Source organism: Gorilla gorilla, chromosome 4 (genome assembly GCF_029281585.2).
Source record: "Gorilla gorilla gorilla isolate KB3781 chromosome 4, NHGRI_mGorGor1-v2.1_pri, whole genome shotgun sequence".
NCBI lineage: Eukaryota > Metazoa > Chordata > Mammalia > Primates > Hominidae > Gorilla > Gorilla gorilla.
This window is the reverse complement of record NC_073228.2, coordinates 153,473,273-153,495,644: the sequence shown is the minus strand read 5'-3', so window position 1 is coordinate 153,495,644 and position 22,372 is coordinate 153,473,273. Positions and strand designations below refer to the sequence as shown.

Genomic DNA, 22,372 nt, shown 5'->3' with positions numbered 1-22,372 from the left:
ATGCATTAGAACAGAAGGAATTTGGGCTGAGCGCGGTGGCTCACACCTGTAATCTTTGCACTTTGGGAGGCCTAGGTGGTTGGATCACCTGAGGTCAGGAATTCGAGACCAACCTGGCCAACATGGTGAAACCCTGTCTCTACTAAAAATACAAAAATTAGCCAGGAATGGCGGCGGGCACCTGTAATCCCAGCTACTCAGGAGGCCGAGGCAGGAGAATTGCTTGAACCTGAAGGAGCTGAAGGTTGCAGTAAGCAGAGATCATGCCACTGCACTCCAGCCTGGGTGACAGAGCGAGACTCCATCTAAAAATGTGTAAAAAGAACAGAAGGAATTCATTCTAGGGAGTAGGTTACACAGGTGAAAGATCTGAGAAGCACCCCAGAGATGAACAATAGCAAAAAGACATTACAACCCCTCCACTGGAGGCATGCGGGGAAGATCCTAGTGTCTAGGATCTGGTGTCACCAGACAGAAACTGGAAGCACAGCCAGGCCTGTCTGATGGGATGTGGGACCACGAGGGAGGGGCTGTCCAGTGGGAGCTGGGACCACAGAGGAGACCGGCCACTGGCAGAGATGCTACCTGAAGCAGAGAGGGGGGAAGCTGAGGCATTTCTCCCACCTGCCAGTGCCTCCCATTGGCCAAACCTACCAGGCAACCAGAGGGGAGGGGAGCCGGGGAGATGGAGTTCCCCGCAGCACAGAGCAGAGCAAGGCAGGGAACAAACATGATGGCAAGCAAGCCAACAGCCCACCTCTGGTAATAGGAGCTGCTCAGGATGGGAGGGCACCAGTCCTGGGTTTCTCCCGGGCCAGCCTGCCTGAGGGTCAGCGCTGTCCCAAACCAGCAGCCGCTGCTTACAACTCAGTTTCCACTCACAGGCCCTGAGGATATCCAGACCCTAGAGGACCAATGACAGGCAGACAGGCCCAAGATGGGGAACCCAGAAGCACTCTGAGATGTCCTAGACCCTGAGATGTCCTGCCTGAGACCTCCAGGATTAACTGAAGGCCAGCAGCTAGTGCTCCTGAGCCCAGTCATAAGTGACAGTCTATGAGGGCAAACTGGTCCCCACTTCTTTTCACTCCCTAAGCTTCTACTGAAGCCTCCAGCAGACTCTTGGGCCCCAAAGCTGCTGCATCCCCTAGAAACACCTGAAAGGATGCTCCTGGCTGCAAAGCGCCCTGAGCCTATAACCACAGGAACTGCTCCATCAGTATCCAGTGTGCCTGCTTATTGCCTGGTTACCTGCCCGGTTACCTGCCCGGCTTGTCCTTCTGCAGATGCAGTGGATGCCAGAACACCCTACAGCTGGAGAGAGGCGGGGAGACCCTCAGGTGCTTGTGCCTACGAGCACTGCTCTAGCCTGGCAGCACCAGGGATGGGAGAGGAAGGAAAGCCCCAGGAATGCCTGTGGGGTGTGACAGCAGCCCCTGAGTGAAGAGCTGTACCCAACCCCAGCTAAGCCCTCAGGACCCAGGACAAGGGGCCTTCTTCTACATAGGAGAGTGGCCTCATCAGCATCCCACACAGAGGGAGGCAGACAGGCCCTGCAAACCTTCCTCTAAACTTCACGCATCTCCTCGGAAGTCCCTATAATAATGACAAGTAGGTTTATTGAGCACTAACGGGCTGGGTGCTTGGCTAAGTGGTTTATGTCAGCATCTCATTTAATTCTCCGAAGAACCTTGTATGCTAGTATTACGGGGAGCCTGTCTAGTGGGTCAGAAAATATGACCAACAATAAAAATTTGAAGACAATAACAACAATAATAACATTAACAAAGGAAACAATGTTTCCCAGAGATCTAAGGAAGGGAAATTAATGTCTGATGAAGGGAAGATTAAAGTGACGATGCAGAAAGGGATTTTACAGGAAATACAAAGATATGAAAGTAACTCTTCAGAGAAGATCTCCACCAAGAACACTCAACCCACATTCAGGCAGAATATGCAAGGAGGCAAACTGTTGTGGACTACGCGATCTCCACATGGAAGATGTCACATCAAAAAATAAAAATAGACCGGGCGCGGTGGCTCACGCCTGTACTTCCAGCACTTTATGAAGCCGAGGCGAGTGGATCACCTGAGGTCAGGAGTTTGAGACCAGCCTGGCTAACATGGTGAAACCCCACCTCTGTTAAAAACACAAAATTAGCCAGGTGTGGTGGCACATGTCTGCAATCCCAGCTACTCGGGTGGCTGAGACAGGAGAATTGCTTGAACCCAGGAGGCAGAGGCTGCAGTGAGCCGAGATCGTGCCACTGCACTCCAGCCTGGGTAAGACAGAGCAAGACTCTGTCTATAATAATAATAATAATAATAATAATAATAATAATAATAATAAATAAACAAACAAACAAAAACTCTGGTTCCTGGCGGCTTCTCTTGAAATATCAGAATGGTACCACGGCACCCTCCTTCTGATGTGGGAACAGTTGGTTGGAGCCAAGAAGCTACAGCTTTTTAGACTGAGTGTGCAGGCTCTGGTCAACACAGTCCCCACCACCCCCTAATGCCTTTCACTTGGCCCTTCCTCTCATCTCCACTAACTGCCTGGCACCATGGGCGTTTCGGATTGATCCCAAAGGCGCTTCCCAGCCGTCCCTTAGCTGATCGGAAGAGCCCTGCTGCCACCTGGTGGTCACAGTTCTTCTGTGCCATCAATGCATATCCGTGATATTCCTGATACATCTACCACCAGGCACACTGATTGTCCCTTATTTAATCCTTTTACCAACCCTGGGAGAACAGGAATTATTGTATCCATTTTACAGATGAGAAAACAGAAAAGGTAAGTTGGGTAATTATAGATAAGAAAAAAAAATGAGCAAGGTTAAGTGAATAAATCATTCAGAATCCCAGATTCCATGATGTTGCCAGAGTGGAATCCAGCTCTTTCCTTTGCCCCAGCCCAGGGTATTTTAGGCTCTGTCCTGCCACACCCTTGAGACGGCCAGAACTCTGCAGTGAGTACTTTTGAGTCTGAGTGGGAGGACAGAGCAGCCTGGGGGCCATCAGCAGATGTCTTCATACATAGAAACCACAGTCCATCCGTAGTCAAGGCATTTGCTGCTTGCCTATGGCCAAGTAGGTCTTGGACTCAGATTTTTTTTCTTTTTCTTCTTTTTTTTAAAAAAATAAAAAAATAATAAATAAATAAAAACAAGGTCTCCGTCTGTCACCCAGACTGGAGTGTAGTGGCGCAATCACAGCTCACTGCAGCCTCGACCTCCTGGGCTCAAGAAATCCTCCTGGGTAGCTGGGACTACAGGCATGAGGTACTGGGGCCTGGTGTGGACTTAGATTTTCTAAGGCCAAGTGCTGGGCCTTTTCATGCCACCACACTGCCTCCCAGGCCTGAGAAGGCCTCCATCCTGTAGATGACAGAGTAATCCCATAGGATTGCTTTATTTTTATTTTTTTGAGACAAGAGTCTTGCTTCGTCACCCAGGCTGGTGTGCAATGGCACGGTGATCTCGGCTCACTACAACCTCTGCCTCCCAGTTTCAAGCAATTCTCCTACCTGAGCCTCCCGAGTAGCTGGGATTACAGGCGCACGCCACCACTCCCGGCTAATTTTTTGTATTTTTAGCAGACACAGGATTTCACCATGTTGGCCAGGATGGTCTTGAACTCCTGACCTCAAGTGATCCACCTGCCTTGCCCTCCCAAAGTGCTGGGATTACAGGTGTGAGCCACCAAACCCAGCCGGATTGCTCTCTCCAATCTCACATATCCCACAAGGCCCAGCACCTGCACCACCTTCCTCAGGAAACTGCCCCTGGCCACCTCAGCCTTCCCAAATCTCTCCCTTGTCTGAGCACCTATATGCCTGGTCCATAGCACCCCTCTGGGGCTGAGGGCATCTTTTCCTGTAGGGCCAGATAACTGCTTGATGTCTGACTCTCCAGTCAGCCAGGAGAGTCCTTGAAGGCAAGGCTTTGGTGTTCCTATCCTCTCTGGGATGCTTACTAAGCAATATGTATTGAACATCTAGTACTTGAGGCACATGACAAAGGCTTAGGGAGATTCTGGGATGAATCAGAAGTTCTCAGCCTCAAGGAGCATGCAGTTGCCTGTGGGCGCAACAGGCACACAGTCAGAGCCTAGTGATCTTCCCAAAGTACAACCCTGAGCACATCACTCCTCTGTTTCAAACCCTTTCATGCCTCCCCCACTGCCCTCAGAATAAAATCCAAGGCTCCTTGCCATGTTTGCTGCACTTCTGGGCCTCCAAATGTTCTCTCTCTGCTATCTTCACCTAACCACCCACTGGGCCTCAGCTTGGATATCACCTCTTCCAGAAAGCCTTCCTTGGCTGCCAAGTCTGAGACAGAGGTAGGCCTCTTCCCTGGCTTGCGTGGCACCTGCCATTACTTCATCCTGACACTTACACGGCACGTAATTGATGGGTGCCTCATCTGCCTGCCTTAGAGACTGGGATCTGGAAGACCGGGCCTCATCTGTCTGATTTCTTTCTGTATCCCCCAGCAGCTCAGGCCAGCTCCCTGAGGCGTGAAGGGTGTCCATTAAATGGACACCTGAGCAAACAAGATATTATTTTTATATACAGCAAGTGTCTAGCAAACAAATGGCACAGCGGGGCATCTGGCTACCCAATGTTTAGAGTCACACAAATTCCAGAGACTTTCCATCTTTGAAGTCCTTTATTCCTGGCAGTTCACATCAGTTACTCATTGAGCTGGGGTTCATCATGTTAACCAAGAATTCATTCATCTTTCTTTTGATATTGTAATCTTGTCCTCATCTCCACAACTGAGTTGGGGCCTGAGGAGTTTAAGAGTTCTCACTCCATCACAGGAGGCAAGGGGTACCCTTGTGAACCAGACTTTAACTCCTAGAAGTCTTGTTCAGTTCATAGGCAAATATCTTTGCAAGTTTAGTATGAGACAGCCCAACGGTTAAATAAATAAGACACAGTGCCATGGTTCTAGGCATTTGGAGAGGGAAAAGGCACATTACACAGATTCCCCTGGAGAAAATACAGGCCATTCTCATCTTCTCAATATGCATTTTCCCACTCTTCGGTGACTTTTAATCTTATCCCCTGGTCTATGAGAAACCATAACCCACGTGCTACTGAATACATTTTTATTTTCCCTTCATGACATAGACTTGGTTCCAAGTATATTTTATTTTCCTCCCTTATGCCTACAAGACATCCAATTTTGTTCAGGTCCCTTTTAATGGCACTTAATAAATATACATTCTGAGACCTGGCAGAACAGGCTGTCCCCTTTCACACTGCCTCTAAAGAGCCTGTTTGAACTAGCTAGTGCAGAGCTCAGGTGGGGCACCTCCTAGCTTACAGCTCATGGCCATCTCTGGCACCAGGTCTATCTGTCCAATACTTTGTGTCTAGGGTAGAGGTCCCTAACCCTGGCTGCACATTGGAAGCACCTGGGAAGCTTTCTGAATTCCTGAGGCCCGAGCCACACCCTAAACCAATTTCATCAGAATCTCTGGGTGGGACGGAGCCTGGATTCTGCCAGTTGAAACCTGCCATGGTAACTTCAGTGAGCAGCTACACTGAGAACTCCTGAGCTACAATTCTAGCACACAGTAGGCCCTCGGTAGGTATCTGTGGAACCCACGAGCGGGTTTCCTATTTCATTATCTGTTCCCCTATGCTCTCTATTTTTATCAGAAATCTGAGCAGGAAAGAGCAGAATGAGTCAAGAGCATCCTCTAAAGTGAATTTGCTGCTGAGAAAGGAACCGTAGGGCTTGCATTTCTCTTGTGTCATGCAGTCTTCATGCTTTAACAGGCCCAGAGGAGGCAAGTTATAGACTGACACAGACATGTATATATTTCTTAAAAGCCCTTCAAAAACCAGAGCTCACTGCTTAGGCACTATGGTTATAACATAGACATGTTCTTGGAAACATATCTAAACTACCTTCTGTTTGACACACATTCTAACTTGGGTTGGTTACAAACTTTGTCAGTTGTTAAGATCACACTTGGTCACATTTTCCCATTTCTGTGAATCTTGCAATTTATCTTTGCCCAGAGCAACAGCCTAGACATGACCACCCCAAGCAGGGACTGCACTGCACCCAACATTGCCCCAGCAGGTCGCTCCTCTTTGAACAGGAACTGTTTTTGAGGGGCTCCAATTTCCAGGTTCTAGAATGGGGTGGCTCACTTACCAAGTTAAAGAGGCTGGCTACATAGAATGCAGTACTGAGAAGCCCCCCAAGGTAGATCCTGGGTTACAGGAAAGAAAGCTATACTGATGAACAAGGTTTGCTGCCACAGGCATGGGCATGGGGGAGGGCAGCATGCCGGGGGCCACCCTGAGATGACTGCTGTCATTTACATTTGTATCATACTTCACAGTTTACAGGGAGCTCTGCATGCTTAGCCCCACGTCATTCTCAGCACAACCCTGTGAGTGAGGTCTTTCTGGATGGGAACACTGAAGTTGTGTCCTACATCTAAGGTCCCACAGCCAATCGCATCACATCCACGGCTGCCTCCAGGACCTCAGGGGCCACCTGAAACCACTGGGGGTTCCCCCTGGCTCCCCTTCTAACCAGAAACAGGAAAGCAAGCCATTCCCTAACCTCCCCACCCACCAGGCCTTATCACCGCCTGCCCAGAGTTTCCTCTATGATTTGCATACCCCTTTGTTCCCTAGTCCAGAGAACACAGCAGTAGCTGTTCACCTGCTGCCAACAGCCTCACACACCCCACCTAACACAGTATCAAAATCCCCTCTTCCCTGGAACAGCCTCTGAATTTGCCTACACACATTCCAGAACTATGACTTGGTCACACCCACTCCCAGGACCAGTTAAGAGTCTTGGGAACCTCCCTGCTACACTGATAAATCCATGGCTTCCCCACTTGAGAGGGCTCCCAGTGGGTCACTGCCCAAGATAAACTCAGCTTCCAGCAAGAGAAATAAAAGCTGACTCATTGGTTATGATGTCTCCTGATACCATGTGTAGCAAGTGAACTGTCTGACCAGGCAGTTCTGGACTCCTCCAGAACCCGCTTCCTGCAACCACACAGCACGCGGGTAACATTATCCCGTGTGACCCACGCCCACAGGCAGGCCCGGATGCAGGCACAGCTAAGACTGGCCATAACCTATGGAGAGTCCTGGCCAATCAGCTGTGACCTGCTGTCCAAGTGCATTGTGACCCCAGGTTGGAATGAGTTCTTTATGCAGACATAATGAGCAGTCCTGGCTGGAGCCTCCTGTGCCCCCACCACACCAAGCACTCTGCGAGGCCCGCCCATGTCTTCTGGCTGCCTGAGTGTGCTTCACCCACCCTGGCCTGGTCTTCCCTTCCACCTCCACCTTTCCTTCGCTTCTTTTCCCTCCAGGGTCAGAGCCTCTAAGCCTCCCCCATCATTTGGCAATGTAGGCTCCAAAGAGGGTACCCTAAGAGGGCAGACTCCAGCCCCACAGAACTGGGCTCCGAGCCCTGGCCAAGAAGCCAGAAGGCACATAACCCCTCTGTCCATTCACTTCCACTAGGCTCCACTCGGGGTTCCCCTTCTTGTCCTGGGCCTCCAGGATGGTCACGGGCTGGCCTGCCTGCAGGCTCACTTCATGGCTGCTTCTGGCCACAAAAGGGTACGCGGCTATGACCTGAAACACATGGGGAGTGACACAGAAATGGTCAGGGTGAGAAGGTAGACAGACTGGATCCAGAGAGGCTGTTTATCCTGTTCCCATCCACCTGGCTCTCGTCCCCATTGCTGGACGCTCGTCACCTCCCAAGTACATCTTTTGTGCTAAAGGCAATGACTGCATCTGCTAGTACCACAGCCCATACTATGTGACTGGCACTGTCCTAGCACTCTATTGGGTTTGGGTTCTCACAATAATTCTATCATTCTGTTTGCTGCATTTTTCAGATAAGAAAAATGAGGATCAGAGAAGTCAAGGAACTTACTCAAAATTGCACAGCAGTGAATCTAGGCCTGTCTGACCTCCAAACAGATATTTTTGATCTACTACTGCCACATCACTGAGCAGACTCAGCACCCTCTCCCTCTCCAGATCTAATGGTTTGAGCTGCCCAGGCCAGTTTCCCAGCTGAAAGTGGAGACAAGGATTTGGGCAACTTGTTTACTTTTTACAGAAAAGTATAGAACTGGGCCAGGTGTGGTGGCTCACGCCTATAATCCCAGCACTTTGGGAGGTAGAGGCGGGGCAGATCACCTGAGATCAGGAGTTCAAGACCAGCCTGGCCAACATGGTGAAACCCTGCCTCTACTAAAAATACAAAAATTAGCCGGGCATGGTGGCACACACCTGTAATCCCAGCTACTCAGGAGGCTGAGGTGGGAGAATTAATTGAGCCCGGGAGGTAAGGCTGCAGTAAGCCGAGATCATGGCACTGCACTCCAGCCTGGGCCACAGAGCCAGACCCCCCCAAAAAAAAAAGAGTAAAAAAGAAAGGAAGGAAGGAAGGAAAGAAGGAAGGAAGGAAGGGAGGGAGGGAGGAAGGAAGGAAGGAAGGAAGGAAGGAAGGAAGGAAGGAAGGAAGAAAGAAAGAAAAAGAAAGAAAGAAAGAAAGAAAGAAAGAAAGAAAGAAAGAAAAACAAATTGAACTAGAGAAAACAATTGGCAAGGAGGGCATGTATTAGGCTAATATTTAACCTCTCTGAGCCTGTTCTACCATCTGCAAAATGAAGGGAATGGTCCCATCCCCTTCAGGTCATTGAGAGAATTTCATGAAGGAATACATGCGTAGGGTTTTACACAGTGCCTGATACATACATAGCAAGGGCTCAATAAATGCAGGCTGCTTAGGTTTTTTGTTTGTTTGTTTTACCATTACTGTCATTATTGATGGTCAGGCCTCAGGAACATTAAGCACCATGGAAGGGCTGGGATGATCCCGGGCAAGTCCTGCAGAGTCCCAGAGGAAGCAGCTGATATGCTTGGGCAGATAGACAGCTGAGCTCACCCAAATGAGCCCCTGGATGGGGAGTCCCTGAGACACCACCCCCATTGACTGGAGCTGGGCGGCAGGGGCAACCTCATTCCTGTCCCCAGAGGCACCGGGGCAGAGGCTGAGCTGGGTGGTCAGGCCCTCCCGTGGGGCTCTGGTGGGTGCTTTGTAGCCCCTGGTGCTTTAATTCTGGCTACTGCCGAAGGATGCTGGCCTGACAGCCTTCCCGGTGGGTGTGGCACAAGCGCTAGAGCAGAGGGTTCCCAGACACCTATGCAGCACTCACAGCCTGCGGCAGGCTCCTCCAGCCACCCTGGCCCGAGGCATCCGAGTCTGTCCAGATCCTTTCTGTTGCTCCTGCTTCCCCTGTGGTACACCCCCTGCCACCCTCAACTGCTGATCATTGTGAGAGCTGCCTCCACTGAGGGAGGTTCACAATACATGCAGCCCAGCTTTACTGTCTCATCCCATCCTTCCAACATCCCACTGAACTTCTTCCCCGCTCATGGACTCCATCCCCGCAAAGCCAAATCCCTTAAAGGCTTCCAAACACTTTACTTTTCAGATATAATTCACATTCTATAATACTCACCCTTTTACAGTGTACAATTCAGAGGTTTTTAGTATATTTGCAGACACATGCAACTATCCCCACTATCTAATTCCAGAACATTTTCATCACCCCCAAAAAGAAACTTCACACCAGTTAGCAGTCCCCATTCCCCACCTCCCACCCCCAGCCCCTGCCACTCATCCACCTTCTATCTCTACGGATTTGCCCATTCTGGACATCCACATAATGGAATCCTATGTGGCCTTTTGCATCTGACTTTGTTCACTTAGCAGCATGTGTTCAAGGCTTGTCCATGCTGCAGCATGTACCGGTGCTTCATTCGTCTCTATGGCTGAATAATATTCCATTGTACAAAGAGCTCGCGTTGTGTTTATCCATTCATATTGATGGGCCTGTGGGTTGTTTCTACTTTTTGGCTGCAATGAATAATGCCGCCATGAACGCGCATACACATGCTGCCCATTGCTCTTCAGAGAAAGACTGAGACTGACACCTTTGTCAAGGCCACAAGGCCCTGCTGGCCTGTCCCTGCCCACCTCTCCAGCAGCACGACACTCCAGTCTGTCCCCTTTCTTCTCCGGCCACACTGGCTTCATTTGGTTCCTCATACACCTCCTGCCCTCTCCTGTCACTGGGCCTTTTCTGCAGAGCTCTTTCCATCTGCACCCCAGTACACCCTCTTTATCCAATTAATTCCCTCTCTCCCTTCCTGTTTGAGAAAGAGCACCATTCTTCTCAGCAAAACCTTTCCTGGACCTCTCCACACCTAGGGCTCTGGTACTTATCTCTGCTATTAACTTTAACTTCAGTTAGTCATGAAATTATTTTCTTAATCACTGTTTTCCCTACTCTCAGATTAGAAGTTTGAGGAAAGCAAAGACCATGATTTAGTTTTGCTCATCATTGTATCTCTCATCTAGTACAGTGCCTGGCAAATGAATGAATGAATGAATGAATGAATGAATGAATGAACGAATCTCACTTGCCCTGCTGATGGGGAACAAGGGGTTAGTTCTCTGTGGTTGCTGTGGTAGGGGTGGGAGGCCCCCTTCTTCAGGTCCCACTCCTGGCTGGGACACTGGCATGGCCATTGATCAAAGCCTTGGTCTCACAGAGTGGCAGCCCCACCAGACAGGAGGGGCATAGACTTTGAGAGACAAGGAAAATCCAAGCCACAGTCCGGATGGCGGATGGGAGGCAAGCCCCCAGCTCTCTCCTATACTCACCTGGTTCACGGTGGGAATAGAGGGCACTGGAGCTGGGCTGGGCTCTGGTGTTAGACATCGGGGGTCTTTGTTCAGCCCCGCCTGCCTTCTGAGCTCCTCTGAACTGGGGACCACATGGTACAGCTGCAGTTTCCCAGCCGGCACATACCCACGATGTCCTAGGGAGCATGCAGAAGGTTAGCAGGCTGCGGGCCACCTTCCCGTCCCTTTTAACGAGGGACAAAATCAATGGATATAAATGTCTCCAACACAGCTTCTCAACACCCAAGAGAACCAAAAGGTCATCTAGGAACCCTGAACCCCCCTGCCCCACACTCACAGTTTCTGGCTTCTGCTCACACACCCCAGTGATGGGGGGCTCATTCCCTACCGGACAGACGACTCCCTTTGATCAGCTATGATAGAGACTAAAAGTTTGTCCCTGGACTGGCATGAAAACTGCTTATCTGATGGAGCCGCCAGCTCCCATGCCCCTCTGGTGTCTGCCCAGAGCAAGAGCTGCTTCCTCTCCCCAGGACTGCCTTTCCCAGGAGGCAGAGACTGCCTTTCTCCTCTCCACGTGACCCCAGTTCCTTTATGTGCAGCAACTAGTGCAGTGCTGTTCTGATTGCTGTCGTTATGAATGGCTATCACTTCCTGAGGGTGTGCCAAACTACAGAGCAAGCATTTGATTACATAGTCTTCACATCAACTCTTGAGGGCAGCCAGTGATATTATCCTCTCCATTTTACGTTCAACCAGCCGAGCTCAGACTGGCTCCATGACTTCCCTGAGATCACACAGTCAGCAAAGTGGTGGAGCTGGAATCCAAATCCTGTCATCTTGGCCTCGGGGGCCTTGCTTAATACCCGTTCTGTTGTTCCCACCTTAAGTCATGGAAGTGCTGTTTCATGATTTCTGTCTGATTTGTACCGCTTTCTTAATTTTTTAATTGACTCACTTTTTAAAACTTCATCTTGTACTATATACAATAATAGGATTATAATCATGGAATTATGGACTACTTATATTTTTTCTAATACACATTAAAATGCTTAAGTAACAATTATAATACACTGTCTGAAGGGGGAAAAACTGTGGATCCCCTGACAATAATCTCAGGCACCCCTCATATTGTGGGTCACACACCCCTCTTCGGAAGATGCTCTCCTACGCCATCTCACCTGGATTCATGGTGCCACTTCCCGTCAGCCCAGTTACACTGGGGCACCCAGACCTCAGCAGCACTTCCCAAGGCCATGACCAGTATGGAGTGGGCAGGATGATCGATCCCCTCATTCTGCACATCAGACTTCTGGCAGTGTAGCCAGGGTCCAAGCATTCTATCTCCGGTGCCCATCTCCATCTTTCAGGGTGGTCCTGGAGTTCTCTCCATATAGCCCTGTTGACCTCAGTGGTCTGCAAGGCCCTCCAGGCAGGGGCCTTGTCTTATATGGTCAGCGCCCAGTACACCATAGGTGCTTCATGATAGACCCTGCAATGAATGCCTCAATTCCTCTTGTTGGCTTTTCATGTCCCACGGAGTCACTCTAAACTGACTGTGCCCTGAGCCCTGTGTGTGTCACCTGTGCCTACTCCCATCCTGGAATGCCCAGCCAGACTTTGACCCACAAGAGTGCCCGGGTCTCTGCACTGGCTTCTGTGGGGTAGTTTTCCCAGAAGGAGAAGAAGGGCTCCCAAAGGCCCACGTACCCCCGCTGTCCACCAGCCAGCGGCCGCTGTTGCCTTTGGTGTCCTTGTTTTGAAGGATGGCCACGATTTGGCCCCGAGGCAGAGTCAGGTCCAGAGTCCCAGTCCCACTGATGTTGCTTGTCACCTGGTACAGCTTCCCAGGGCCATACCTGCTCAGGAGAGCCTGCACCTGGCGTTCAGACCCTGGAAGGAGCGGCTGGGAGAGGAGGAGCACAGACAGACACAAGTGCTTGAATAAACCTGTCAAAGCTGGCACCAACATTTGCTCACATTTTGACAGCCAGGAGTACTGGGCCTGATCATAACTCTGCCACTGAAGGGCCCACCCTGATCAGGGCAACAGGGCCCTCACTAGCAGATGGCTGGCTCTTAGCAGCCTACGGCGTTTCGGAAGAAACTTCTAATTTCTGGGATTCTCTAAAATTCTAATTCAAGTTCTGAAATCTCTCAGTTACTGAACTCCTAGGATTGGGCCCTAAATTCTGCCCATACCATCAGGCTAAGTTATCCCACAGCAGAATGCCTCGGACAGGTCTTTCAATTCCATTAGAGTGTGAGTTTCATGTGGGCACCAGACCTTATTCATCTGGTTTCTTAAATAGCCAGCCAGGGCCAGCACATGGCGGATTCCACATATGCACGAACAAGGGCATGTAACCTTTGATTCTATGAGTTTTCAGTCCACAGGCATTTATGGAGCACCTGCCATTTACAGGGCAATGTGGAAAACTTTGAGAATGGTGTAGTAGAAATACAGGAGAGAGTTTTACCTAGACGAAATTGCCATCTAGCTGGAAAGAATGATTCAGTGGCACTTTCAGCTTATCCAAAAATCTCCTGGCATTTCCTGTTTTTCCATTGCATGATACTGCTTCCAGAAGAGTATCAACAAGGAGAGACTCAGGGATGCTTGTCCTCTTTTTGCAAAATCAATAAGAAACTAAATATGTTAAATATGTATTTACTCTCTGTCTTGAGAGAGGCATGTGTGTGTGTGTGTGTGTGTGTGTGTGTGTGTGTGTGTTCACCATGCTCTATGTGGTTACTCCTTGTGGGGAGGTGTTGGGTTGGGGAGGCAGGCAGAGATGCCCTTCAGGAACATTTGGCCACAGACTCTGCCACATCCTTGCCCCAAAGGGGATGGCGTCTCAGGATTTAGAACCAGGAGATCCCAATGTTTCTAAACAGGTCCTTAAACAGGAATGTAGAGACGAGGTAGTTTTCTTTGAGAACAGTGGTGTTGTGGTCATTTCTTTTAGGACAGTGATATGCATGTGAGTATAAGAGCCAGTGGTGTCACAAATGCTGGCCTTCTTTCTCAAGGCTGACCGGCCCTCCCTGTGCAGAGAACAGCGTCACCCCTGGGAGGGCCCCCAAGGAGGGCTTGTAAAGATCCCATGAGGGCTGCTCCTGTCCGGGGAGACCACCTCACTTGTGCTGGGTTCTATACCCTCAGCCAGATACATCAGGAATGTGCAGGAGGTTTGTGTGTGTGTGTGTGGAGAGGTGGGAGGGTGGGAAGGGGTGACACATTCAAGTGGCTGCTCTGCTGTTTATCCTCTGCACCCGTGCTCTCTCCCCAAGTCTCGGGGCCCACGGCACACCCCTGGTCGGTGAGGTCTCTGCTGGGCAAAACTCTCCATGTAGAGTAAGAGCGGGGACAGATGGGGCCAATGAGGAGTCAGCCTGCAGCCTTGTGGCAGATATCAGGCTGTGAAGGTCTCCTATGTTCGCGGCACTTGGGCCAGGTGTGGGCTACCTTTATCTGTCCTGTTCTGCTGGGCTCCTGTTCTTGTTTCTCTGTGTCCCTGGGGTCCCATTCTCCCTCTGGGGAATCTCAGGGCTGTCTCCTGACTCTTCAGTTCACATGTTGCATGTGAGGGGACAGTTTCAATTTCTCAGATCCAGGTCTTGCCACAGTCTGAGGAGACCCTTCTTCCCTACAGCTGCTTCAGTTACTTTTAAAACACAGACTGCCTGGGTACACTTACAAGTGACTAGAACAGATAACCTCTCCTTATATTTTAAAGGAAAATACATTTTTTAAAAAGCATTTGGGGCCAGGCGTGGTGGCTCACGCCTGTAATTCCAACACTTTGGGAGGCTGAGGCGGGTGGATCACTTGAGGTCAGAGGGCAGGAGTTCGAGACCAGCCTGGCCAACATGGTGAAACCCCCTCTCTACTAAAAATACAAAATTAGCCAGGCGTAGTGGTGGGTGCCTGTAATCCCAGCTACTCAGGAGGCTGAGGCAGGAGAATCGCTTGAACCTGAGAGGTGGAGGTTGCAATAAGCCAAGACCACACCACTGCACTCCACCCTGGGCGACAGTGTGAAACTCCATCTCAAAAAAAAAAAAAAAAAAAAAGAAAACAAAAGCATTTGGTCAGCCAAAGCTTTGTAAACCATCATGCAGCTGAAATACTGTTCTTTGCAATAAAAAATACCACAGCAATAGGAAATTTAAATGACATAATCAAAATTTTTATTTATGTTGAATGTTCATGTTGAAGCTGGCATTAGAAGGCAGGGAAGGAAAAGGATACCTTTGCTTGGCTCACTGCAACCTCTGCCTTCCAGGCTCAAGCAATTCTTCTGCCTCAGCCTCCCAAGTAGCTGGGATTACAGGTGCACACCACCACGCTCAGCTAATTTTTGTATTTTTAGTAGAGACAGGGTTTTGCCATGTTGGCCAGGCTGGTGTCGAACTCTTGGCCTCAAGTGATCCACCCACCTCGGCATCCCAAAGTGCTGAGATTACAGGTGTGAGCTACTATGCCTGGCCAAGGATACCTTTTGATGACAATTTGAAGAAGTTCTAGGTTTTTGGATGTCAATGCCAGTTGCCCATCATTATGTCTAATTTCACTTAATATTAAAAGGTCTGAGTTTTCTTTTTCTTGACTCAGAAGTTCTGTGCTGTTCTTCTACTTCTTGGATGTAAAGAGTGTGTATGTATCTGGGTGTGTCCCCCCACCCCAGCTCAAAGAGAAAGGAGAGAGAAGAGAACATATTTCCATGGATAACAGGAAACACTGGGGGACAAAAAGGGAAAGGAAAGAGGGGATGGATGGAGCCTCACCCTACTGGCCAGTGAAGAACTGGACAGTCTTTGGGGTGGAGGAAGGATGCTTACTTGTGTGGTGGGAGGTGGCAGCACTTTCTCAAAGGTCTCTTGAAAGGCGCGAAGCTGGTTACTCGTCTGGCCCAGTGCGTCCTCCACCAGCTTCCTGAAGGCAGGCTCTGGGACGTGGTGGTGGGGCAGCTAAGTGGGGACAGACACTGTCAACAGAGCTGGGCAAGAGGGGACAATGAGATCCCTGGCTTGCTTTGGGTTTATATTATTTTCAACCCAAGGAGTTCTGAGTGATACTCTGTCCTGAGACCTTGCCCCTGTGCAGGATCTCTTGCATTTTCATCAGACAACCTAGGAGTGAGTGAGACACCACAGCTTGTCACCAAATTAACAGCTTGTCACCAAACTCATTGTTCTTAGTGCTGACCTAGAGCCTTCCTCCCACCAGGATTCAGGGAGATTGAGGTTTCTGCCTGCAGCCTTTTCCAGGCTCCACAGGGACAGGCCACATGCATGGACCACAGGACACAGATAAGGCAGGCTGGCAGCTGTCACCAGCAGACTCTGATCGACCAATCAGGAAGCGCCCTTACTTTCTGCTTTTATAAACGTGACCACCTCTCTACTGGCATCCCCAAACACTCCCTAGCTCTGCACATCCCAGATTTAATGCAAGGGGTTGGGGCAGCCCAAGAGAGAAAACCTCTAGGCTATAGGAGAGGGAAAAGATCACCTCATCAGATTTACTCTTCTGCCCTCAAGGAAGAGAGACAGTTCTTTTACTGATGGTTCAGGCCTAATTCAATTTGCAGAGTGTCTGGGACAGAACTCTGTGAGGGCCAAAAAGAGAAAAAGCTTGCAGCCCCAGTCCCCCTGCTTGAGGAGAAACACATTCATGGATTCCTGCAGCAGAAGGCAGGCTCTGAAAAGTACTAAGCACAGTTCCATCCACAGGGCTGCTGGAGTACAGAGGATAGGGAGATGACTTCTCCCCCTCAGGAGATGGGGAGCTCTGAGAGCTTCATGGAGAGACTCATTCATCTGCCACCTGTTTGGGGAGCTCCTACTCTATGCCAGACACTGAAAGTGCTCAGGGACAATGGAGAGGGACATTCTAAGCTGAGGCAGGTGTCTGTGCAGAGTGGCCACATCCAGCAGCTGTGTGCTGGAGGGGAGGGCTGTGGGCTGGAAAGGCGATGGGGTGGGGAAGGCAAATCTTAGTAGAATTTTCATGCAAAGAATTGGATGGGGAAAAGCTGAGCTGGAGACTGTGACACACAGGAAACAGTGTGTGATATGAGGAGTATTGAAACTGATCCCAAGGTTGGACCCAACAGCAATTCAGCTCTGATGTTGACATCTGAGGGCAAGATCTGGAAGCAGTTGGGTGTTCTTTCCTGTATCAACTCCAGTCTTCCAAATTCTAAAATCAAAGTTTGCATTTGGAGGTTTATCCAAACCTCTGTGGAACCTATTTATGCTTTCAGCCGGTAGCTCCTTTTACAGGCTCTTGAGTGTTGTGGTTCAGAGTCCAGGCCCTGGAGCTGAACTGTCAGAGTTCAATGCTTGCTATTAGCCGTGTGGCCCTAGACAAGCTACTTAACCTCTCCGTGCCTTGGCTTCTTTATTTTTAAAATGAGTATAATTATACCTCCTCTGTAGGGTTGTTATGAGGATTGAATGAGATCATGCATGGAGAGTGCTCCAAACAGGTACATCCTAAATACTCATGAGAAGATGGCTGCTAGAAGTAGTAATAGTAACACCGGCTTGAGACATTTACTCCTTACTGTGTAGAAACAACCTTCTGTCTCTGTCATCAACTTCTAGTACACTCCAGAGATCAATCCCAAGATCTGCCATTGTATGAGCAAAGCTTCTTCTGCTTCTGAGTTGCAGGACTTGGGAATGGTCTGAAATCTCAGTCCTATCCTTGCTTTCATGGTCTGACTTCACTAACAGAGGGAGACTGGGCATGAGAGAGATCTGGAAGGTTCCCACTGCCTCTTCCTAAGGGCCTGATGACCTGTTTTCAGGCCCATCCTCCCTCCATCCTAGCCCCTACACACAGCTGGCTGATGGGGCTGCAGGGCCTTGCCTGGCTACTCCCCACAGGTGTCCAAGTCCCAGAGGCCTTACCTGGGCCATGCTGCCCTCTGCCCTCTGCAGCACTTGCTTTGCAAGGTCCCTCTGGAGGGTCACGAATGTGCGCAGGATCTGGCCCAGCCACTGCATGACCAGCTGGTTAAACTGTGGGAGCTCAGCCACTAGCAGCGAGTTGAGTGCCTGGTATGTGTGCCGGGCGGCCTCCTCCTGGTAGGTCACACTGCCCACCTCCAGCAGCTTCTCTTCCAGCCGCTCAAAGTCCAGTAGCTTGTCCAGACGCTTCTTGATCAGGTTCTGAGGGCCAAGCAGGGCTTTGGCCAGGCTGCACAGTGGCTGCCACACCAGGCCTTCTAGCCGTTGCTTCTGTGGGGAGACATGAGCGTGGGAGTCGGGAAAGGAGGTGGCAAACGGCAGGGGCTGTGAGAAGGGGCTTTGGAAGCATGCAGGCCTGGATTCCAGCCTAACTCCCACTGACTAGCTGGGACCTTTAGCATGTTATCTAACTTCTCTGGGCCTCAATCTGCCCATCTGAAAAATGGGGACGATGCATGTAATGAGCTTAACAGAGTGCTTAGCACAGAATAGGCATTCAATCTTACATAGCACTTTGAATCATTATTATGCAAAGACCTTGAAAAAGTTTGTTTTTTTTTTTTGAGACAGGGTCTCACTCTGTCTCCCAGGTTGCAGTGCAGCAATGCAATCACAGCTCACTGCAGCCTACCTGTCAGGCTCAAGCGATCCTCCCACCTTAGCACATGCCACCACACCCAGCTAATTTTATTATTATTATTTTTTGTAGAGACAGGGTCTATGTTGCCCACAGTGGTCTCTAACAACTGGCCTCAAGCAATCCTCCTGCCTTGGCCTCCCAAAGTGTTGGGATTACAGGCATAAGCCACCTTGCCCAGCCTTAGAAAAGATTTTGTATAGAGTGGTGGTCAAGAGTCTTTGGGGCTCAGATCCCAGCTTATCACTGACCATCTGTATAAATGACCCAGGAGGTGACCCCCTCTGAGCCTCAATATCTCACCTGCAGAATGGGGTTATTCAAAGTAGCCACCCCCAAAACCATATGGTGAGGATTAAATGATGTAAGGAATATAAAGGGCTTAGCATAGAGCCTGGCAGATAGTGAGGCTCAATAAATGTTAGTGGGGGCTATTTTTATCAGTAAAGTGCACTAATAATAATCTCTATGCTGCTGACCACTCAGGAAGATTACAGATGTGGCAATTGTGTAAAGTGCCTGACTTCTTTTTTTTTTTTTTTTTTTTTTTTGAGGAGTCTCACTCTGTCTCCGGGCTGGAGTGCGGTGTCATGATCTCGGCTCACTGCAACCTCTGCCTCCTGGGTTCAAGCAATTCTCCTGCCTCAGCCTCCTGAGTAGCTGGGACTACAGGCACACACTGCCACGCCCGGCTAATTTTCTGTATTTTTAGTAGAGATGGGGTTTCATCGTATTGCCCAGGCTGGTCTCAGACTCCTGAGCTCAGGCAATCTGCCTGCCTCGGCCTCCCAAAGTGCTGGGATTACAGGCGTGAGCCACCGCGCCTGGCCAAAGTGCCTGACTTCTAAATATTATTCTTGTAAGCTCTACCACCTGCCTAACAAAGAAAGGAGAAAGGAAAAGTTCCACTCACAAATTTCAGGAAGGCCTCAAGGTGAAGGTCTCTTGCCAGATTGCAATACTGCACTGCAGGCCCCTCGGGGACGTCCAGATTGTATTCGTGCGGCCTGAAGTAGAGGAAAGCCTGGACCCAGTACCAAGGAGAAACATCCAATCATGGCCTGTCATGGCCATCTTACGCTGGAATCCCCTTCCACCATACCTTGAAGACGTTTTCCAGGCTCTCTACACACCCCCAATGAGAGGGACACACACAGCTGATTCTATTCTCACACAGCTTAAGTGATTAGAAAGTTCCGCCTTAGACTGAGTCAACATCTTTCTCCTCATTCCAGTGCTTCTTGAACTTCATACATTTACATGCCCCTTTGTGGGGTTTTTTTCTTTTTCTTTTTTTTTTTTTTTTGAGACAGAGTCTCACTCTGTCACCCAGGCTGGTGTGCAGTGGCATGATCTTGGCTCATTGCAATCTCTGCCTCCCAGGTTCAAGCAATTCTCCTGCCTCAGCCTCCTGAGTAGCTGGGACTACAGGCGTGTGACACCTTGCCTGGCTAATGTTTTTCGTATTTTTAGTAGACACAAGGTTTCACCGTGTTGACCAGGCTGGTCTTGAACTCCTGACCTCAAGTGATCTGCCCGCCTCAGCCTTCCAAAATGCTGGGATTACAGGCGTAAGCCACTGCACCCAGCAGTGCGTTTCTTTTTTCCCATGTCCATATTCCACATGTTCTATTAATACTTTTCTCTAACTTTTCCTATTTACATCAATGCATTAAAAAAATGCCCCATAGCATTTAAATCTTCATTTAATTAGTTGCTCACATTGACGCATCAGGAGATGTCATCAAAAATCTGAAAAATACCTGAATTTCCAGGTGTGTTTTTCTTAAAGTCAGAAGAACTGGGCCCATATTCTCACCCAGGAACAACCCCCCAGAGCTGAGGAATAGCTGCTCCTTTAGATTTGATTCATGTATTCATTCATTCAGCCCTTCAAATTCCAAATATTATTTTATATTTAAGTTCACTGAAAAGCCTCATAAACAGCCTGTTAGACACTAGGCTCCTGTTGCATTGGATTGTCTGTTACCTGCACACTTCACTCAGTAGCATTACCTGCCTGGCCCCTTTAGGCACCTGAGTTTGTCTCCCCTGCTCTAGGTGCTGGTCTGGCAGAGTTGCTCTGCGGGGCTCTGCTTCCAGTGAATTTTGGCCCTATGTGGTAGGAACTCCAATGGGCTCACAGCTGCCCCCAGTATAATGGCCTGGGGCTGAGGAGTGCTGGCCAGCATTCTCCAGAAGAGATGAGACAGGATGACCTCATCTAGTTGGTTTCTGAGGCTGGTGCCTTTCCCAGCTTGTAGGCCGGGCCCTGCAAGCCTCCTGCCAGGGGAACCCAGCCCAGACTCGCCCTTTATGAACCCTGCAGGGTCCTCACCTGCAGATTGTCCAGGTAAGCAGCCACGTTGTTCTTCAGCTCAGTCACACACAGAGACACCCACTGGAACCTCTCTTCTAAATCATCAAATTCCTTGTCTTCTGTCTGAAAGCAATGTGTGTGAGGGTTGAGAATATCCACATGGGGGCAGTGTACACCGGCTTCAGTGTTCCAGGTCCTCACGGGGACAACCTTTCCACAGACTCGCCCACCAGAGCTGGTTCTCGCAACCCCAAAGCTGAGAGGGTGGTGTAGCTCAGTGGTTTTGCATTCAGAGCATGGAATCGGATACACAAGCATGAGCCCCAGTTCATTGGCTTCCTAGCCGTGTGACTCTGGACAAGGGTTTTACCCTCTCGGAGTTTGTTTTCTCATGGGGATAGTGGGAACACTTATTCCATTGTGTGAGCATGCTTGGTTTCAGAGCAGGCACTCCACCAACCTGTGCTGCTAGAAGTAGCTATTTAGGGCTGGTCCTTTGCCCAAACCCAGAGACCAGCTCTCCTATTTGTGTAAATAGGCCCCAAAGAGAGTGGCCCAAGACACTGGAGAAACCCCTCCACTGGCTCTTCAGAATCAAGTGGGGTGCCACCTCTGCCTCTTCCCAGCACCTCAATCTCTCAGCCTCCATCGCCTCAGTTCTGAAAGGAGCCTAAGCCCCCTGTCTACCCACTGTGCAGGGCCTGGCCTTGGGGGTGGCTGGATGTGACTCTTCCTCCCAGGCGCACGCTCACCCTGGGGATCAGCCCTGCCTCCTGCTTCAGCAGCTGGCTCAGCCGGGTGGTCTTCTTGGAGAGGGTGTGTGTGTTGATGCGGGCCAGCCGCTCCCGGAGGGTCAGCTGCTCTACCTTGGTGTACTTGGAGGCTGCAACGACAGAGAAGGGGGAAGCACGGTGATCAAGCCAACTCAGGAAAGCGGATGTCACGGACATGCCTGGCTGGGCACCTGCTTGGGCCCTCTGCTCCATCAGGGTCACATTCATCAGGTTGGTGAGTCACACAGGAAGAGCACAGGGTCCTCTGTCTGAGGTGTGAGCCCTGGCTGAAGAGCTTCCTGCCTGCTTGACTTTGGGAAGTTACCACTCCTTGGGGCCTCAGTTTCCTCATCTGTAAAATGGGACCAGCCACCTCGCAGGATTGCTGGGAGAGTCACGTAAGACAGAGGGTCTGAATGAACTTCCTAAAGAAGAACCCAGGGAGGAGAGATTTGCCTGGGGTCCCTCAACCACTTTGAGCCAGGCCAGCTGGGAGCCACGCTTCCCGGTCCTGAATCAGTGCTTCCTACTGATCTGTCGTAGGATGGAGAAGCAGGTGGGGAGGAAGTCCAAAGCTGCTAAATACAGTACAGCATGGTGGTGAAGACTCCAGACCTGAGTTTGAAACCTGGCTCTGTCCCTTACCAGTTCTGCGATAGGAAGCAAGTGATGCATGCTCTCATTTTACCTGACTGTGAAATGGGGCTAACAGGGCCAACCTCAGAGGGTTAGTGCAAAGACCAAATATGACAATGAAGGAAAAAGCATGGCACAGCTAGCCCTTAGTAAACATTAGCTGAATTGCCATTTTTATGTTGTCTCAGTCATGTAATTGAGTTTCTCTTAACTTGAGACACTGTTTCGTTTTCCAAACCTTTCTGTTTTAATAACCTGAGGGGCAGGGGTCCCCCTCTCCCCAGATATATGCACA

The 22,372-nt window shown here is 49.9% G+C and overlaps 1 protein-coding gene across 2 annotated transcripts in view; it reads right to left on the bottom strand.

The window, feature by feature from the left end:
- Positions 1 to 4,654: 4,654 nt before the first annotated feature.
- The window catches only part of ARHGEF37 (Rho guanine nucleotide exchange factor 37), a 53,645-nt gene continuing 35,927 nt past the window's right edge, over positions 4,655 to 22,372 (bottom strand). Inside the window, exons 6-13 of one of the 2 annotated variants that reach the window (XM_004042796.5) lie at positions 21,421 to 21,551; positions 20,687 to 20,791; positions 19,262 to 19,372; positions 17,652 to 17,981; positions 15,573 to 15,701; positions 12,438 to 12,633; positions 10,746 to 10,903; positions 4,655 to 7,633 (exon numbers count right to left, since the gene is read on the bottom strand). In XM_004042796.5, coding sequence (XP_004042844.5) covers positions 7,424 to 7,633; positions 10,746 to 10,903; positions 12,438 to 12,633; positions 15,573 to 15,701; positions 17,652 to 17,981; positions 19,262 to 19,372; positions 20,687 to 20,791; positions 21,421 to 21,551 — 1,370 coding nt within the window. In that variant the 3' untranslated portion in view covers positions 4,655 to 7,423. The remainder of the gene's footprint in view (positions 7,634 to 10,745; positions 10,904 to 12,437; positions 12,634 to 15,572; positions 15,702 to 17,651; positions 17,982 to 19,261; positions 19,373 to 20,686; positions 20,792 to 21,420; positions 21,552 to 22,372) is intronic. The other variant, XM_055386184.2, reaches the window with a different exon arrangement.